Consider the following 18,190-nt stretch of genomic DNA (forward strand, 5'->3'; position numbering starts at 1 on the left):
TCCCAGGCTTCTGTGGCTTGGAGTTGAAGAAGGGGGTAGGAGACTTTGTCCTCCATCTTTCCCCTAGCCCTTCCCAAACCCCTAGCGAACCCACTCCAGCCAGAACCCACCCCCACCCCCAAAACACACACATACAAAGCTGAGCTATCCAGGAATACAGGGGAACAAGGAGATTGTCCGGGACAGGAGTGGAGGCAGTCGGGGGAGAAAGGACTGGAAGCAGAGACCCCACCCTGGTGTGGGGGTAAGACTGGCACAACAGCTACTTTAGTGCAATTGGAGAGGGTGCCCAGAGTGAGGGATGGAGATGGGAGGGGAAGGCTCTCCCCTTTTTCCCTGGGGGCAAAGCCAGGCTCCCCAGGGAAAGGGCCTAGCAGGAGTAAGTGAGGGCCAAGGGCAGATGCTCTCGTCACCCGCCACCCTCTGCCCTCCCAAATGCAGTGACAGTGTCCCCCTCACACCTAAGTGGGCAACAGCAGCCTCGGAGTCAGTACCTTCAAGTAATTCATAGAGCAGACCCTCCCCACCCCAGCTTCCTCCCATCTCTGGGATTTGGTCGCTTCTCTAGGGTTGGGTCGGGAGGAGGGAGTCCCCAAGTCAGGCCCTTCCCTCTCCACCTCCCTCTTCCCAGATCACTGGGCTTGGTCCTCAAAGATTCCTTGCCTCCGCCCTTGGCCAACCTGGGTCAAGGCCACGGAGGGCTGGAGCCACCACAATTAGAGGGGAAGGGGCTGCTTTGCTCCTTATCCCTCCTTCTTAAAAGGTAGGGTTCAAACTAGGCGGGATGGGGCCCCATACTGGTTTGCCCCAGGAGGAGGGCTTCTGGGCTAGGGTCTGTAAGGCTATTTTCCTTTGCGGTGGGAAGGGGAGGTGGGGATGAACACGGGGTGTGGGGAGAGGGGGAGAAACGGTGGAGAGGGAAGGAGGAAGGGGCCTCCCTGCTGGAGCGTAGTCACTGGAGTCATTCAGACGAAGAAACACTCATGTGCACAAGATACAGAGTGTGCCTGTTCCCAGCCCCTCCAGCCAGGCCCCAGCCTCACCTCTCAGGGTCCCTTCCAAGACCCGAGAGGTTTGGGGGATACAGCTGTAGAACCGTTCACTCTGGCCCCACGCCCCCCACCCCACCCCCAGCCCCTTCTCCCCTTCAAAGGTCCAGGGAGTAAGAAGGTGCTCGGGTGGGCAGACAGCGGTGGAAACAGTATTGAGTTTTCCTTTGGTTACATATTGAAGGCAAAGGTGAGCTGGACTTACAGTCAAAACGGATAGGGATGAGGAAGGAAGAGGGGCCATGCTGGGGTTGGAGAGGGAGGTAGACCCTCCTCAGCCCCTCCACCCCAAGGAACACATGTCTAAGTGGGGTGGCAGTCCCTCAGTCTCATCTCTCCCACCCCCCACAGCACCAAACAGAAGGAGAAGCCCCCTCCCCCAGGGGCTGCTCCCCACCCCAACCTGGGCTGTACATTCAGTGGTTTTCAGCAGTCCTATGGCTCAGGGGGCCACAGTGGGGGAGGTGGCCCATCAGTCTCAGTTGGACAGTGGCAGTGACCCGGGTTTGTTGGCCCATCCTAGGACCCGCAGTTTGTGCCATTTGTTTTTCTGAAGGATAGTACACAACCCTACCAAAGCCACCGCCCAATCAGAAACATCTCCCCAAAATCAGAAACTAAAAACTGGCTCTTATCTCGCCCTCTGATTCACACACCTGTTTCCCTGTCTCCTATGTAGCCCTCGCTCTGTCTCCTTTGCTGGGACCTGGGGCTGCTCCCAGGGTCCTCACTTAAAATAGGCCTTTTCTCAAAAGTGCTTATTACTTGAAGCAAGTGCTTTAGAGCTGCGGTGGGGAGAGGGGGAGGGGAGAGGGAGGGCAAAGGGAAGGAGGTGTTTCCTCCCCACCCTACCCCCTTAAGATTGGGGGGCATTCTGCCTGTTTTACTTCTCCACACCCGTTTAAGTCAAAGAGGTTTTAAAAAAAAAATCTTAACATTAAAATAAATATGCAGTCGCCATGAGAATGGTTAAAACGCTTCAAAAAACACTAGGGGCTGGGGAGCCCAGGGTGGGGTGTGGGATTTCCTTTGGCATAAGGAGAGGAGGCTGCTCATCCTCCACACCTCCTCACAGCCACATGAGGAAGGCAGAGGACTCCCCACAACCTGCCCCAGCACTGCTGACCGTGTGCTGAAGGGGCAGCAGGGGGACAGGCAGCCACCAGAAATCTCATCTAGCAAAACAATGGGGCTCCTGACAAATACTCAGAATCTTCCTGTCATCGCCAAACATTGATAAAGGAGAACACGACTGATACCCCAAGAGTCTTCTCTGGAGAATCCATCTCTCTGCTCCCCCTGCCCCCCCCCCCCACCCCGTCACCTAATTCCCAGCACCAAAATGAGAGGGAGGGGGTGGAATGGGAAGATTTCAGGAGAGACAGTTAAAGTTAGGGGCAAGCTTTGCAGAACCAGTGGGGGCGGGGGGGGGGGGGGCTGCAGCCCTTAAGAGAGGTCACATTGATTGTCGTATAGGGGAGGGCAGGGTATGAAGGGAGGTGGGCAAGAGGGGCATCGCAAGGCCCTTTGGCTTTGAAAACAAAAATAAAAACTAAAAGCTGCACAATCCTTCTTACCAATAATGGTCATTTGGAAGCTTTGAAATGGTTTAGGAACTGAGGGTTAGGGGAAGCAAGACACAGAGGGGATAAAAAGAGACCATGACAAAAAAAAGCCAAAAAACAAACAAACAAAAAAAACAAAAAGGACTTGGACAAACACCCCAGGCTTCAGGGAACCAGCATGAGGTATGGTTAAGGGTATCTGTTAGCGAGGCAGGGGTCCCTGGGATACCCCCTCCCCCCTCAGCCCACCCTTGGCAAGGGTGGCAAGACTTGCAGGAAAAACAACTGAAAAGTGGGTGAGGTTGTGAACAAAGCAAGCATGAGGGGGCGTAGGAGGGGAGGAGACTGAGGAATCCCCCGGAGGAGACCCTGTACTGTGTAAACAAAGCCTGTCCAGTTCTCAGGGGACAATACTGATGGCAGCCAAACTGGGCAAGGATGCACTGTGGGGGTGGAGGGGGCATGACCTCTATTCAAGTTCTGTGTCTTGGCCCCTGGCTGAGGTATTGAGTGTGAGGAAGGGAACACTGGGCTATGGGAGCGGGTCCAACTGTCCAGGAGGCTTAGCTGGGAGATGGATGGACAGGGCGTTTGAAGGGACCAGGGCCAAATTCAATGCTACATTTAGAGAGAAAACTGCCCCCTCCTCACTCTGGCCCAGTTTGGCTTTTGGGGTGCAACTTTTAGGAATCTTCTCAGTGCAGCCCCTAGCTCAATCCCATGTCTCCCTGTTGCTGGGAGGGCAGGGACCAAGCCTCAGTGTGTATTCGTCACTCCCTAGATCAGAGCTTCATCCTCACACCAGAGGGGAAGCCTGGGTCCCGAGTAGCCACGGTCCCTAGTCTGCCCTGCCCCTCCCACCATCTTTGGCTTCAGATCAGGAGTGACTGGGGGCGGTGGGTACTCTTGGACATAACGGAAGGTGGGGGTACAGAGGAACTATGGGTTTGGGGGGCACAGGAGGAAGAATATTGTCCTTCCCTCCCCACACATGCAAACACATGCCTGAAACACACAGGACATTCTAGGGCTGTGGTTTTGAAATGGGCAGGAAATTAATTTGTTTCTTCCCCTAAAGGATAAAATGCTTACTTAAAAATTCATGACAAGCCTCAAAGTTAAGGGAGAGGGGAGCCAGGGAGGGAATGGCCACAGGCTCTGCCCTCCCAAAAGAAGTTAAAAGAAAGAAGCAAGGTTAAAGTGCGTGGTTAGGGGACCAGGCCAGGAGTGGAAGGGAATCAGGGAGAAGCAGGCTGTGGGGGCAGAACCAGCCCTTGATTTGCATATGAGGAGCCAGGGGAGAGTGCAGGATTGGGGCCCAGGTACAGTAGTTGCTGCTTCAAGTGTTTTGCATTTGAACTTTTAGGAGTGATGGGGTACAGAAGTGGGGGAAAAGCTCCAGGCCCCAGTGCTAAATACCCTCCCCCCTCATCCACTAGCTGCCCCTGAAGGGGGAGGGGGACACCCCCAGAGTGCTCACACAGTACCAGAAATTAAGGCTTCTCACTGCTGCGGGGATGGAGGGGCCAGCCGAGCAGGGAGGCAGTGATGGGTATGGAAGAAGAGGAGGGATCTGCCTGGCAGTAGGGGCAGGGGCGGGGGGACACAAAGAGGAGAAACAGAGGAAAGGGTGGGGGGAGTTGGCAGCAGAAAGGGGGAACTGAGAGATGGGGTAAAAGAGAGGGTAGCCAGGCATTTAGCAATCATTTGGGGACACTTGGCAGAAGGGGTTGCCCTGGGGGTGCCAAGGGCCTGGGGTGCTCCCTGTTGGTCCCAGACCCTTGCCAGGCCAGGATGGTGTGGCAAAGGGGTGAGCAGCTGCTCCCCAGTGCATTTTTTCCCCCCTCTGTCCCCCCCCACCCAGTCGTGTTCTCCTTTAAAGTGCCCTAAATGTATAGACTTTTTCTAAATAAATAGAATAAGATATCAAGCCACCGGCAGGGGGAGGGACACTGATGGGGGGCTACTCCGAATAGCAGCCGTCTAACCCAATGGCGCCGTGCCGCTCCTGACTGTAGGGGCAGGAGGCCCCATGGGGCAGGGCGCCGCAGCCACCCACCGTCTTGGCTGCTGCGATGCCGCAGTTCTTGAGCAGGCTGAAGCTGAAAGGACTGACGGCGTCCTTGGGTGGGAAAGGCTTCATGGTGGAGAGGATCAAGGCCAGGCAGTCTGCCACATCTTTGTTGGGGGCACAGGCCAGCGCTGGGGTGTGACCTGTAGGGCGGAGGGGGAAAATTGAGGCACAGGGTCCTGTACCCCCGGGGCCCCATCCACCCTCTGCCAGGCCCTGAGCTCTCATCTGTGGAGGGTAGCCAAGGTGGGCAAGAGCCCAGCACAATCAGAATTCAAGGGCTATGAGGGCCCAGGGGCACCGACAGGCAGACTGTCAAAGTGTGGGGTAAAGGGTGGAGTGCGGGGGACAGAAGTCTGGGAGGCTGAGGTGTGTGGAAGGTCTTCCTGAGGACCCTGCTGGCTCCCCCTAGTTCCGTCAGATTCCCCTCAGAAATGCTAGCGTATTGGTATTGGGTCCCTGCTCTGAAGAGTTCCCCTGGGAAAAAAACCCAGTTTATAGCAAAGTTAAGAAGTCACCTCCTGAAGAATGTCCCTGACCCCAAACCCAGGAGAGGCGGGGGGCTCTGGACCCCACCCACCTTCTTCATCCACAGCCAGCACTGTGGCCCCACGACTTAGCAGGGCCTGCACCACAGAAGCTAGACCATTCCGGGCAGCAATGTGGAGTGGCCTTGGAAGAAAGGAAAAAAAGAACAAGAAATCAGTGAGATCCAAGCTGCCTTTTCACATCCAGCCAGAGTAGCAAGACTGCTGAACAGATACTGTGAGCTCTAGAGAGCCCCCAGAATGCATGTGGCTCTTTCTTACCCATCTGCCTCCCCTAGCCAGGCTCCCCCTTCCCCGGGAACTCACATTTGCAGCGCACTGTTGGTAGCATTGATAAGGCCAAGGTCTTGGGTTTCTGCCAGGATCATGAGGGCACATTTCTCATGGCCCTGAGGAAGAAGAACAGAGATGGAGTGGAGGCAGACAGGCTATAGAGCAGGAGCTGGGAAGGGTTCAGGGGACAAAAAGCTATACAGGCTGGACAATCCTGATTGCCACTCCAGTCCTCTCTCCAACTGGGCAGACCCACCCCCCTCATCAAGCCCACCCCCTTACGTGGCCCTCACCACCACCAATCCAGGCCACACCTTGCTACAAGCCAAGTGGAGGGCAGTGTTCTTGTTCTCATCCAGCACAGTAAGGTCTGCCTTCCCTCGATACAGCAGAAATTCTGCAAGAGAAAGGGGGCAAAGGAGTGATGCCTTCCCTCCAGAGCAGCAGCCCTCATGGCTCCCGGCCCTCCCATCTGCATATACTTTGCATCCCATCTGCAGAGGAGGGAAATAACCAAATACATGACTCCTGTTTCCTGAGCCCCACAGGCAGGGCTGCCCCATCTTGCAGAAACCCAAGGGGGAGCTCCTCCCTTCCACACGTGGCCCCTACACACCCACAGCAGCGGTCTGGCCGTTCTCGGCCGCCGTCATGAGCGCAGTGCGGCCAGTGTGGTCAGTGGCGTTCACCTCGGCTTGATGCTGCAGTAGCATCCGGAGCCCAGATACATTGTCCGCGAAGGCAGCGGCGTGAAGAGGGGTCCTGCAGTGTGGGGGTCAGGGCAGAATGAGAACAGAGGGCTCATTCGCCTGAGCAGAAAAAGGAGGCCAGAGGTGACCGGGGCTTCTCCCTAAGCCTTGTACCACTCACCGTCCTTTGGCATCTCGGCTGTTCACAATCTTGGCACCCAGAGCTCCCAGCAGCATCTCTGTGGTGCTGTCCTGGTTATTAATTCTGGGGGGGGAAAGGAAAGGTCAACAGGAAGGACAAGAAAAATGGAATGCCTGTCCTAAGCCCAGGTCACAGAACCTCAAGTGGGGCTGAAGCACAGGAAGGGACTTACACTGCACAGTGCAAAGGAGTGAAGGGGTTTCCCTCCAGGTATGAAAACGGGCTGTGTTCAAGTAACAACTCCAGACAATCTTCATGTCCTGAGCAGGAGAAAGGGAGAGCCGTGGGGGTGGAGAGAGATGACAACAAGGTTCCCAACATCTGTCCTGTGCCATCTCTGGACACTCCATTCCACTTCCAGATCAAGATTAACCCACGTCCCTCCCTCAATCCATGGGTCTGTGGTCTCTGTTCTGGTCTGTCCTCCCCCATATCGCACCCCCGTTCTTATGCTGCCAGGGCCCCAGGCCCGCACCAGTGTAGGAGGCCCAGTGCATGGGCGAGTATCCACTGTAGTCCACGCCAGCATCCAGGGGGTCTGTGGAAAGGGCGGCCTGCAACAGCGTCCGCAGCACTGCAGTGTGGCCGCAGGCTGAGGCCAGATGGATGGGGGTGCGGCCCTTGAAGTCTCGGCACAGCACAAATGCGTCGTGGTCCAGCAGGGCAGCCAGGCAGTCCTCACAGCCAGTCACTGCCTGTGGATGACATGATGGTGTGAGGGAGGGTGAAGGGCCACTCCCTTTCAAACAGCCAGTCACTGGAGCTGGCCCAGGCATAAGAACCACTTCCAGGGCTCCAATCGTTATTTTCACAGCAACCACTCTAAATGTTAGGACTCCTTCCTTCCTCCATTCTCTCTATGCCAACAGACAACCAGAATGGCAAGAGTGAATTCGGGCACTCTGGAGTAGTGGGGGGACAAATTGCAAGGTAATTGCAATTGACTAAGGGATCAAAGAGTCCCCTGGGATGAAGAGGAGACGGCTTTGGGACAGGTGATCACGGAGAAGGACTGGGACAGTGGCATCATTATCCAGTGGGTCAGGACCAGAGTCTGGGTATCCTGGAGCAGAGTGTGAGTAGTGAGCATGTGGCTGTATGAGATTACAAAGCAAGGGAATCAGAAAGATCAGCTACACATGTCAGGTACTCATCCTGGAGCAAACGTAGTAAGACCCAATAAGACCCTGGGCACAAAATCCTGGCCCACCTGCTAGGCAATTTGCTGTCCTACTTCTGATGGGTCCTGTGCTCCCATGTCCAGGCCTGTCTGTGAGCAGCCCCACCCAGGAGGTCACTCACCCCACGGTGGAGGGCGGTGCGGCCCCGGAGGTCAGCAGCATCAGCTGTGGATCCTTTCTCTAGCAGCAGATGGACACAATCCACGTGGCCATTCATGATGGCCAGCATCAGTGGGGTTCTACAGAGGGGGCGGGAGACAGATGAGGGCCAGCAGGGACAGGAAAACCCGCATCCTACCCCTGGCCCACACTCACTGTCCATAGGCATCCATGACATCAGTGATGTCGGCGCGTTCCCCACTGTCGATCAGCAAGTGCAGGGAGTCAGTGTGGCCAGAGGCAGCTAAGAGAAAAGGCCTGTGTCAGGGCATGGTCAAGGGGAAGGAGGCAGCCAGGTCAAGCATTAAGGACTCCAGGGTGGAGATCATGGAAGGACCTGGGGCAGGCTGAAGTCTTGGGGGATAGGAAGCCACGAATCAGGACTTGAAGTTCTCCTCACCCTGCTTCACTCCCAACCCCAATCCCATTCGGGAGGGATCTGGGACCAGTCTCCAAGGCCTGGTGTGGCAAGGGGAGGTACCAGCAGCCTAAAGGGGGTACTAACCAGCAGCGTGCAGGGGTGTCCACTTGCGTTTGCGCTCCTTGATGAGAGCAGAGGCGCCATGGGCCGTAAGCACCTCCACACACTCAGTAGAGCCTCGCTCAGTGGCCAGGAAGAGCGCGGTCCGGCCCTTGTGGTCCCTTACATCCAGATTCACCAGCGTCTCAGCCAGTGTCTTCAGGGCTTCACAGTGACCGTTGTAGGCCTGGAGGGGAGCAGGCAACCAATGGAAACAGCTTGGGACACTGCCCTCACTCTGCTCTTGGGCCCCCTGGGGGAAACTCCAGGCAGCAGTCCTCCCCATGAGCTCCCTGGGTCCCTCAGACTCTTCACCTACACTACACCCAACCCTGGGCACTGCCTGCCTGCCACGTCCCCCCAAGAAAGCAGAAGCCAGGACAGATTCACAAAGGCTTGCACCTGTGTGTGGACCAAAGGGCAGGCAGGGACAAGGAAGGCAAGAGGAAAAGACCTGGGACTCACAGCTAAGTGCAAAGGGCTAACTGGAATGGTGCTCTCCACATCCTCCAGGCAGTTAAAGGACATTTCTAAGAGCTGCAACGGACAGAAGAGTAGGCGCTGAGGTTCTCAAACTCCCAAAATGTTATCCCCTGTCCCCTACCCACAGTAATGCCCTACACCCCTGGACCTAGAGACCATATCTGAGTCAACCACCCCTCGGTTTCAGAATTCACAGACACAAAGGTGACTATGAGCCCTGCCCCTGCTTCCTCTCCTCCAGGCCAGATCCCACACGTACCAGTTCGAGGTTCTGTCTGTTGCCGTAGGCGGCTGCATAGTGCACAGCTGTGTAGCCCTGCCTGTCCCGCAGGGAGGGGTCTGCACCGTTATCCAGTAAGAACTCCAGACAGCTGGGGGGCAGGGGTAGACTGTGAGGCAGGGACAGGCCCAGCTGGTGAGGGCCCAGGTGCGGGCAAAGCAGAGGAGAGGTGCAAGGGAGCTCCTCCAGGCCTAGCTGGCCAACACCCATCTGCTGCTCTAGGAAGGCTAACTCCTGCCCGTTCGACCCTTCCACTTGAGACCCACCACTTCCTTCACATCAGCTCTGAACTACTCTGGCTCCAATGCCTTTCTTTATCCTTGGAACGCTCTCCTAGAGAACCTAGAGCATAATTATGTTATCAACCTGCCAATCGACACTTCCCCCTACCTCCAGACATGCTGACCCCTTGCCTTGAATGCCTTCTCCTTCCAGCCCATCTGAAGAAGAAGTCCTACTCATTCAAACTCAGTCCCAGCATCCTCTCCTCTGTGAGGCCTTCCCTAACCTTCCCAGTGAGGTGCCTCTTCCTCTGTACTCCCTTGGTACCCTTCTCATAACGTAGTACGACTAGCAGTAATAATAATCTAGTATTTAGCACTTACTATGTGTCAAGCACTATTCTAAGCACTTCATGTGTATGAAATCATTTAATCCTCATAATGACCCCACAAGGCAGCTACTACTCTTATTCCTTATGATGGTTAAGGAAACAGAGGCACAGAGAGGTTAAGTTGTCAAAGCTTGGATTTTCTTGGATTGTAAATATCCTTTTTAAAAAAAAAATGTTTTATTTCACAACACTTTTAGATTTATAGACAAACTGTGAACATAGGACACTGTCCCCATTTCCTCTGCATCATTTTCTCTATCATTAACATTCTACATTAAAAAGCGTAAATGCCCTTTCATTTATCTTTCCCAACAGATCATTAGCTTTCAAAGGCAGAAATTTGGGGTAATTTGTCTTTTATCCTTAGCATCTAGCACAGTACTTGGTACCTAATAAGTAAATCCTCACTTAAATCTTGTGGAATAAATAAAAGGCTTTGTGCATTAAGTTTTTCTGATTGTCTCAAGAAGACCATCCGTTCCCTGAGGGAAGGAACTGTGTCTCATACTTTTGTTTTCACCCACAATGCTTAGTCCAGGATTAAGCTCAGATCGCTCCCAACACACTGCTGGCTGGCCAACAGCAAGCAGCAGAAATGAGGTGGCAGGACGGGGAGTGGATGGGAGAATCACGGGACCAGAGCTGGCACTGCTGGGAAAGTACATCCCAGGGGTCTTCTCGGCTACTCACAAGAAGGCCTCCTTCCTGCGGGACTCCTTCAGTGGCTCGTCCTCTTCAGCATCGTGGCTGGACGATGAGTGGGGTTCCGCTCTGGAGGACAGAGAGTGAAGTCAGGGGAGGCTCACGGAGGTGAACAGGGCTGAGAAGGCCAAAGTGAGAGTCTCACCTCCTGTAGGTGTCAGAGGCGGCAGCGTAGTGGAGGGGAGAACAGCCTTTACAGTCAGCCTCGTTGACACCCGCCCCAGCAGTCACCAGTGTGACTGCACACTGGTAGCTGCCATTGGCGGCTGCATAGTGCAGTGGGGTCCTGAGGAAAAAAGAATGAATAAAAGAATCAAGGGCAGACCCAAATGCAACCACACGAGCAGCCTAAAGCTGCTCTGCAATACTCTCCTCACTTAGTCTCCAAGTTGCTACCACTCCCTCCACCATTTATCTCTTTTAGGACACTCCCCGTGCCTACTGCTGCATATTGACACACCTTCCAAATTTGTCTCTCCTCCTCAAGTCAGCTCCACTGCTCAACAGCAAATTAAGACATTCAACATTCCTAAAAGGAAGGAGGATGAGGGTTAAGAGAACGAGAGCCTCAAAGAGGAGCCACAGGCACAGGGAGGGGCTAAGGAAGGATGGCACTGGACAGCCCTTTCTGTTGTGATTGCTCTCACTGTGACAGGCAGAGAGACCTGGGCAGCAGAGAAGGGTCCAGACCCTTGCCCAGATCTCTTCTCAGCACCTGGAAGTGAGAGAACGTACCCTCCAGAAGCAGCAGCATGAAGACAGGTGCGGCCAAGGTTGTCAGGCGTATTGATGTCAAACCCAGCTGAAAGCACATGCTCGTTGCTGAGTGAAGATACAATGCTGTACAGCTGACCTGCAGGGCCAGAACAGCACAGATCCCATCTGAGCGCACTGAACAGAGTGGGAAAAGGCCTCTACTCACCCACCCGTACCCAACCCCCCAACCAGTCAGCACATACCTGAGGAAAGAAGCTTACGACAACAGTCAGAGAATCCAAAGAGAACAGCTAAATGCAGAGGGAACATGTCGTGAATGCCGCGCCTGGAGAGAAGTTGAGGGACTCAGTCCTTAAGTCAAGGAGGGACCAGTTACAGACTTCTTTTCTGTGGCCCCCCCACCAGCCTAGGAGACAGTGAGGTTCCACAAGCTTCCCTTTGGCAAGCTTCTTTGTGCCTCCACGTTTGATGTGAGCAGACACTACAGATCTAAGGGGCCCTGACTCACCGGGCGGTATCCGCGCCATTGGTCATGAGGGTGCTGATGAGTAGCTCGTGTCCGTAGCGAGCAGCCACGTGCAGTGGCGTGTTCCCAAATTTGTCAGCACAATCAATCTCGCTGCCTGTGAGGGGATGCACACACACAAACTCAGGCAGACCTGAGGCTCCAGACCACTCATACCAGTCAGCTACCACACAAGTGCTCGTTATGTGCCACATCCCAAGCTAAGCATTCCACATGTGTTATCTTGTCTGTAAGCCTCAGGGGATGGGGCTTGCAGACCTGGGCCATTTCTACAGGTGCCTTGCTCAGAGCTCTCGGTGCCGATCCTGACTGGAAGATATGGGAGGTAGACTAATGAAAGAAAAGGGTTTCTAGGGATGAGTTCTCCGGGGGAGGGAGAAGAAGGGAGCACAAAGTCTCCCAAGTCCATACCATTCTGGATGAGGATCTGGGAGCGGGTGAAACGACCATGGATGGCAGCCATGTGCAGAGGACTTTTCCCTTCCTTGCTCTGTGAAAACATGGCAATTTTTTTTTCAGTGCAAAGCACAGGGAATACCCTATTCCCCCCTTTGAAAGGACACATCTCTGAGGACGGAGTGGTCATATGGACATCTGCTCAGCCCACACTCTCCTGGGTCCCTGACAAGGTCTGATCAACCCAGGAGGCAAGTGGACAATTCCCCAGACTTATGCAGAGGGGAAGATATGGTCAGGACCTCCAGAGCTAGGTTGCAGCCTCATCCCTTCAGGCACCTGGTAGTTGACATCAGCCCCGTTATTGACCAACAGCTCCAAGCAGAGAGCGCCATTGGTAGAGACTGCAGCCACATGCAGCGGCGTGAAGCCCTTGTCATTTGGCTGGTTGACATTGGCTCCTGCATTCACCAGCTCAATAGCCACAGCATCCTGGCCCAGGTAGCAGGCGATGTGCAAAGCTGTGTTTCCAAAAGCATTGGGCTCATCAATCTGGATTTTCAGGGGTACAAGTAAAGGGATAGGGAGGTATCAGTTTAAACAAAGTGGAAGCTGGCATAGATAACCTAGAAAATCCCAGAATCCCAACAACTGCCTGAGATACCTTGGGTTCCTGACTTGATAGACTGAGGGCACTATTACTTACGGTAAGCATTATTCACCATATCTCACTATATCCTGCCCACCTCCCAAAACCACTCCAACAATCCCAGCACCCTCATGTCTCCATACACAGACTCTGACCTCCAACTCCATGCCCTTAGTGCCCAGCCCCAGTGCTCAGCACCCTGACCTCAGCCCCCATCCGGAGCAGGTACTTCACCACTTCAATTTGGCCACTGGCAGCAGCTGTGTGGAGAAGCCCATAGCCCTTGCGGTCCTTGCAGCTGAGGTCCGCTCCCCGTGCCACCAGCAGTTTCAGGACCTCCAAATGCCCTAGGAAGAGAGAAGAAGCTCTCAAGGGGGTGGAGGGTGAACTAAGACCCTGGGTGTCTCTCTCCAAAGGCTGCAATCCCCATCCCTGCCTTGGGAAATCCTAAATGTCAAATTCCTACTCTTCCCATGAACCCTTTCTCACCTAGAAAAGCTGCCCAGTGCAGAGGCTGCCGCTCCTTTTTATCACAAACATTCAGGCTGGCTCCCTTGTTCAGGAGCAGGTTCACCGTCTGTATCAGGATATGAAACACACCTGTTCATGCTTTCAGTGTACCTAAGGGCAGGTACCTAAGCCAGGTTCATGCTTTCAATGTACCTAAGGGCAGAAGCCTCAGCTCCTGAAAAGGCTGAGGCACCCAAATGTCTTTGTTCTTGAACAGAACAATCTGGAGAACTAGAGGGAACAGAGAAAGCAGAGACTAAGAAGGAGATCTCAGAGAGATTTGGAAGTCTGAGGGAAACTCAAGGGAGTGTTTTCATTTGATTTGGTGGTTCTTCTTTTTTTTTTAATGTGTATTTATTTAGTTTGAGAGTGAGAAAAAGAGAGAGAGCGCACATGCACAAGCAGGGGAGGGACAGAGAGAGAATCCCAAGCAGGCTCCATGCTGTCAGTGCAGAGCCCAAGGTGGCCAGAGCCCATAGTCACAAGCCGTAAGAAGATCATGACCTGAGCTGAAATCAAGGGCTGAACGCTTAACCAACTGAGCCACTTGGGCACCCCATGAGCTGGTGGTTCTTAAATTCTTTTGAATAATCTTCAAAAACATTTTGAAAGACATGGACACTCGCTTCAGAAAAAGGCATGTATGCAAACATTTTCCATGTGACTTCAGAGTTTATCACCCTCTTGAAGACCAAGTCAAGAATTTCAATCTAACCCGACCATTCGTTTGGTGCTTGAGCCCAAGTGTTTATATAGTCATCCAGGCTGCTTTTCCTCAGACCTGATGACCCAGAAGCAGAGGAAGATGAGTGGGAAGGGAAGCAAAGACAAAGGGAAGGCACTAGACCAGGCACGGATTAGAGCGGTCCTCACCTCTAGATGCCCACTATGCACTGCATGATGCAGGGCACTGCGCCCGCTCCTGTCAGCCACATTGAGGCTGCTCAACAGGGGTGCCAGAGCCTCAGCACACTTCGTGGCCCGGTTGGCGGCAGCCACATGCAATGGTGTCTGCCACAGCTTGTCCCGGGCATTCACATCTGCTGAATGTGCCAGCAGCAATCCCAGCACCTTCTGTTAAGGAGCAGGGGATAAGAAAGAGAATACAGGGGGAGCAGGAGGTAAAACAATAGTAGAGGGAAGAATAGGTCAGCCTGGCACATGGGGCCCCATCCCCCCAGCACAGTGTCTTCTCATTTTTCCAACATATGTAGCCTCTCAATACCTACTTCCCATCTTCTGGATCTTTCTAGAACTTAAAATTTTCCCTACCTTGCTGAGAAAAAAATGCCCCTTCCTTTTCCTCAAGTCACCTGGTATCACTCCCCAACTCAGACCCTGATCAACCATATAGCTACTACCAAGCAAATCCACATAAGTAGAGGATGCCAATCCTTCACTATTTCTAGGAAAAATACACACTCCTGCCTTAATGCCCGAATACCCTCCTTCAGTCCTTCCATAGGCACCAAAATCATTTCCGTTACCTCAGTAAGTGAACAGATACTGGTTCCTCTCCAAAACCCAGGCTAAAATGTCCCTCCTAATCACAACACACCCTATTCCTGTTGGCCTTAGTCCCTCCCCCTGGTGGATGGAGCCAGGGAAGTGACCATCAAACCAAGAGGGAGGTCTCCTTTTCCTCCTGCTCTTCAAGGTTGATGGACCCAATTGATGAGGCAAGTTTGACCCCTGTGCTGTCAACTTTGATGCTGCTTGAGAGGCAGGAAGGCAACACATCACTACCCCCAATCCCTCCATCACAAGGTAAGAAATCTCAGTGCCCAGAGGGGGATCAGACTCCAAGGTGGCCCCCCAGGGAAGGATGAGTCACTCAGGCCTGGCAGCAGGGCCCCCTGCAGTCTGCCAGCCCAGTGTTAAGCTCTCCCCTGACGTCACATCAGCTGGCAACATTCAGCCCCCCCTTACCAGCCAGTTCTAGGGGTAGGAGGGAGGGGCCAAGGTCTAGTATCCTGACCTAGGGGTAGATCAGCTTGTAGGGCAGAGAGATGAGGCTCTCCAATCCTTAACTTCCACCTTTAACCAACTCATCCTCTTTTGGAAGGGTGAAAGGACATAGGATGCCGATACCTCATTTCGGGAAGCAGCAGCACGATGAAGAGGGGTCAGCCACAGTGTGTCCTTAGCATTGACATTAGCACCTATGGGGATATAATTTTCTCTTTTGGTGGGAGGTTGAGAGCAAGTGGGGAAGGAAGCCAGTAATCAGGCCAGGGGATATGGATGGAGATGAAGCCTCTCCCAGACCAAACACCAGAGAACAATTCTTAGATACAAAAAAAAAAAAAAAAAAAAAAAAAAAGGCTCTTTCCTCAGGTCCCCTCCCTATGTGCCACACCTTCCAGCTCCCCACTTTCACCTGACATCAGTAGCAACTGGAGGATGGGGACATCGCCTACGTAGGCAGCAGCATGCAATGGGGTCCGCCTCTCTTGGTCCTGGGAAGGCAAAAAAGAGCAGTGGCTGTGACGCTGAACTATCACAGACCCCAGCCCCGGTCTTAGAGCTCCAGGCCTTTCCCCACCTCTTCCCATAGGTTCGACAGCCTCCTAAATCCCAATCCTAAGTTAAAACAAGAACCTAGGGAGGGCAGAGTCAGAGTCAGAGAGTCAGGAGTCAAGGGGTCAGGGCCAGGGGGCTGTGAGCAGTCTCCTTCTTCCAGGAGGGGTGGGGGCGCTGCAAACACTGATGGTTCAGGAGAGAACACCTTTTCTGGGCATCTTTAGCTTCACTGGTCTATGCTTCAAGCCTGACCTGTTCTCCATCTCCAAATGTAGAGCAGGCGCCCATCCCAGGGTAGAAAGTGCTGCGGCCTCATCCTAGCCAAGGAGCCACGGAGCCGCCCCACTGTTTGGGAGGGGTCCAGAACACCAGGGCCCAGATTACTGGCTCATCATTCTCCCTGATCCCAACTCACCAGTACATTGATGTTCTCCTTCTGCGAGAGGAGGGAACGCACTTCCTCCACATCTCGGCTAAAGATGGCCTGGACCAGGGGCGGCTGCAGGGAGAACCAGCGTTCAAAGAGCGGGCCGGAGCGGAACTAGGAGTGGGGGGCTGGGGTGGGGGGACACCTGGTTTGATGAGGGGCGTCGCTGTAGGGGCTCCGCTCGGGGGTCCTGGCTGCAGGGGACTCCCGCGGTGTGTTGGCCAGTCGCCAGGCCCCCAAGGACACCGGCTTGGTTGAGGGGAGCACGGCGTGGGGCGGGGCGGGAGCCGCGGGAGCCCCGGGCGCGGGCCCAGCCTAGGCCGCACATCCCCGGGCTCGCGTGGCGGCTGCGCCGGGCTCAGGAAGGAGGAAGCGGGCAAGGACAGGAGGGCTGACCTGGTCCGTGATGCTGAGGATCCCCATGGCCCGGCCCGGGCTCCGTCCGCATCGAGCTCCCGGCGGCGGCGGCGGCGGCTCCACCGGGGACACGGGGCGGCCCAGGCGGCGGCTGCGGCGGCGGCTGCGGGGAGAGCGCGGCCCCGCCTACCGGGGGGCGGGCGAGCGGGAGCCCGCAGCGCTCCCTGGCGGCGGTCCTGGGCCGGGCCGCGGGGCTCTTGCCGCGCAGACGGCTCTCGGCCTGGCGCCCTCCGCCCCGCCCTGGCTCCGGGAACGGCCCCGGCACCCCCGACTTCGCGCTTTGGTTCTCTGGCTCCCCAAGCCGCCGTGGTGTGCTCTCTGCTCCAGTCTGGAGGCCCAGGACTTTTTCTCACAAGACCCTACCGGCAACCCGAGCCTTGGCCCTGCGGTGCCTCCCACCACAATGCCTCCGCCGGAGCTAACTCCTCCCGTCAGCGATTACATGCCCCCGAACCGCCCCCCCCCCCCCCCATAGACTTGGGGAAACAGGGGCGTGGAGATCTGGGTATTATATATGGCAATAACCCCAGAGAGAAGAAAGACTCGTATCTCTACTGGCAGTGACATGAGTTGGGGAGAGAGGAAGTAGCAAAAGTGCTCAAACTGCGGAGAGAAATCTCAAAACGGACTCTCCAGCTGCAGAAAATCCCCCACAAAGAAGCTGGGACAGCCGGCAGCTGAAGAAGGCCTCCAAAGCCAACAGAAGAAGCACTTTTCGAATTCCCAATTACTCCATTGCCAGGTTAAGGTGGTAGGCCGGCTACACTTTAAAAGGCTCTACGGCTTCTCCCCAGAAAAGGGTGGGGGTGCTTCCCTTCCTGTATTGGAGAGGCCAGAGAACAGCCAATCAGGCAAGATCTGGATGGAGGTCCTCCCAACCCAGAAAAGGAAAAGAGGAAAGAAAAGTGATGTTGAAAAATTGGTGCCATTTAGAAAAGGTGATCCAGGGTCTTGTTCAGAGCTCAGCAACTCAATATGTTCTAAGAGGGAATACATTTAGGAAGAAGTGTAGCAAGCTGGCCCCCTGTCAAGACAGAGATATAAAAACCCTCCTTTGCTCTCTAACAGTCTATGCCCTTCATTGCCTTTGGTGTCTTGATTCCCAACAGAAAGATACACAAGACATTGATACCAGTGCTTTTTCCTGGAAAGAGAAACTGGGGAACAAGGAATGAGGGGGAAAACTACCTATTACTATACACCTTTAATAATTTAACTTTTTAGGGATGCCTGAGTGTCTCAGTCAGTTGAGCCTCAGACTTTAGCCGAGGTCATGATCTTACGGTTAGTGAGTTTGAGCCCCACATGAGTTCCAGCCCCCTATAGGGCTCTGTGCTGACAGCTCCAGCCTGGAGCCTGCTTCAGATTTTGTGTCTCCCTCTCTCTCTGTTCCTCCCCTGCTCACATTCTCTCTCTCTCAATAAATAAAGATTTTTTAAAAATTTTTTAATAAAAATAAAATAGGGGTGCCTGGGTGGCTCAGTTGCTTGAACGTCCGACTTCAGCTCAGGTCATGATCTCACAGCTCATGAGTTTGAACCCCATGTCGGGCTCTATGCTGACAGCTCAGAGCCTGGAGCCTGCTTCGGATTCTGTGTCTCCCTCTCTCTCTGCCCCTAACCCACTTGCATTCTGTCTCTGTCTCTGTCTGTCTCTGTCAAAAATAAACATTAAAAAAATTTTTTTGTAA

The 18,190-nt window shown here is 54.2% G+C and overlaps 1 protein-coding gene across 1 annotated transcript; it reads right to left on the minus strand.

The window, feature by feature from the left end:
• Nucleotides 1–1,123: 1,123 nt before the first annotated feature.
• ANKRD52 (ankyrin repeat domain 52) lies at nucleotides 1,124–16,588 on the minus strand. The gene is made up of 28 exons (XM_042946857.1): nucleotides 16,480–16,588; nucleotides 16,072–16,155; nucleotides 15,514–15,592; nucleotides 15,225–15,295; nucleotides 14,007–14,207; nucleotides 13,113–13,200; nucleotides 12,828–12,970; nucleotides 12,314–12,526; nucleotides 11,990–12,068; nucleotides 11,561–11,675; nucleotides 11,295–11,377; nucleotides 11,071–11,188; nucleotides 10,796–10,864; nucleotides 10,481–10,621; nucleotides 10,324–10,404; nucleotides 9,000–9,111; nucleotides 8,723–8,794; nucleotides 8,243–8,444; nucleotides 7,894–7,981; nucleotides 7,700–7,817; nucleotides 6,873–7,092; nucleotides 6,570–6,657; nucleotides 6,377–6,460; nucleotides 6,123–6,268; nucleotides 5,821–5,903; nucleotides 5,540–5,622; nucleotides 5,266–5,357; nucleotides 1,124–4,828 (listed from the first exon to the last, which is right to left on the minus strand). The coding sequence occupies exons 1-28, from the start codon at nucleotides 16,504–16,506 to the stop codon at nucleotides 4,578–4,580; spliced, it is 3,231 nt and encodes a 1,076-aa protein (XP_042802791.1). The 5' UTR covers nucleotides 16,507–16,588; the 3' UTR covers nucleotides 1,124–4,577.
• Nucleotides 16,589–18,190: the final 1,602 nt, after the last annotated feature.

This window comes from Panthera leo, chromosome B4, assembly GCF_018350215.1.
Source record: "Panthera leo isolate Ple1 chromosome B4, P.leo_Ple1_pat1.1, whole genome shotgun sequence".
Classification (NCBI taxonomy): Eukaryota; Metazoa; Chordata; class Mammalia; order Carnivora; family Felidae; genus Panthera; species Panthera leo.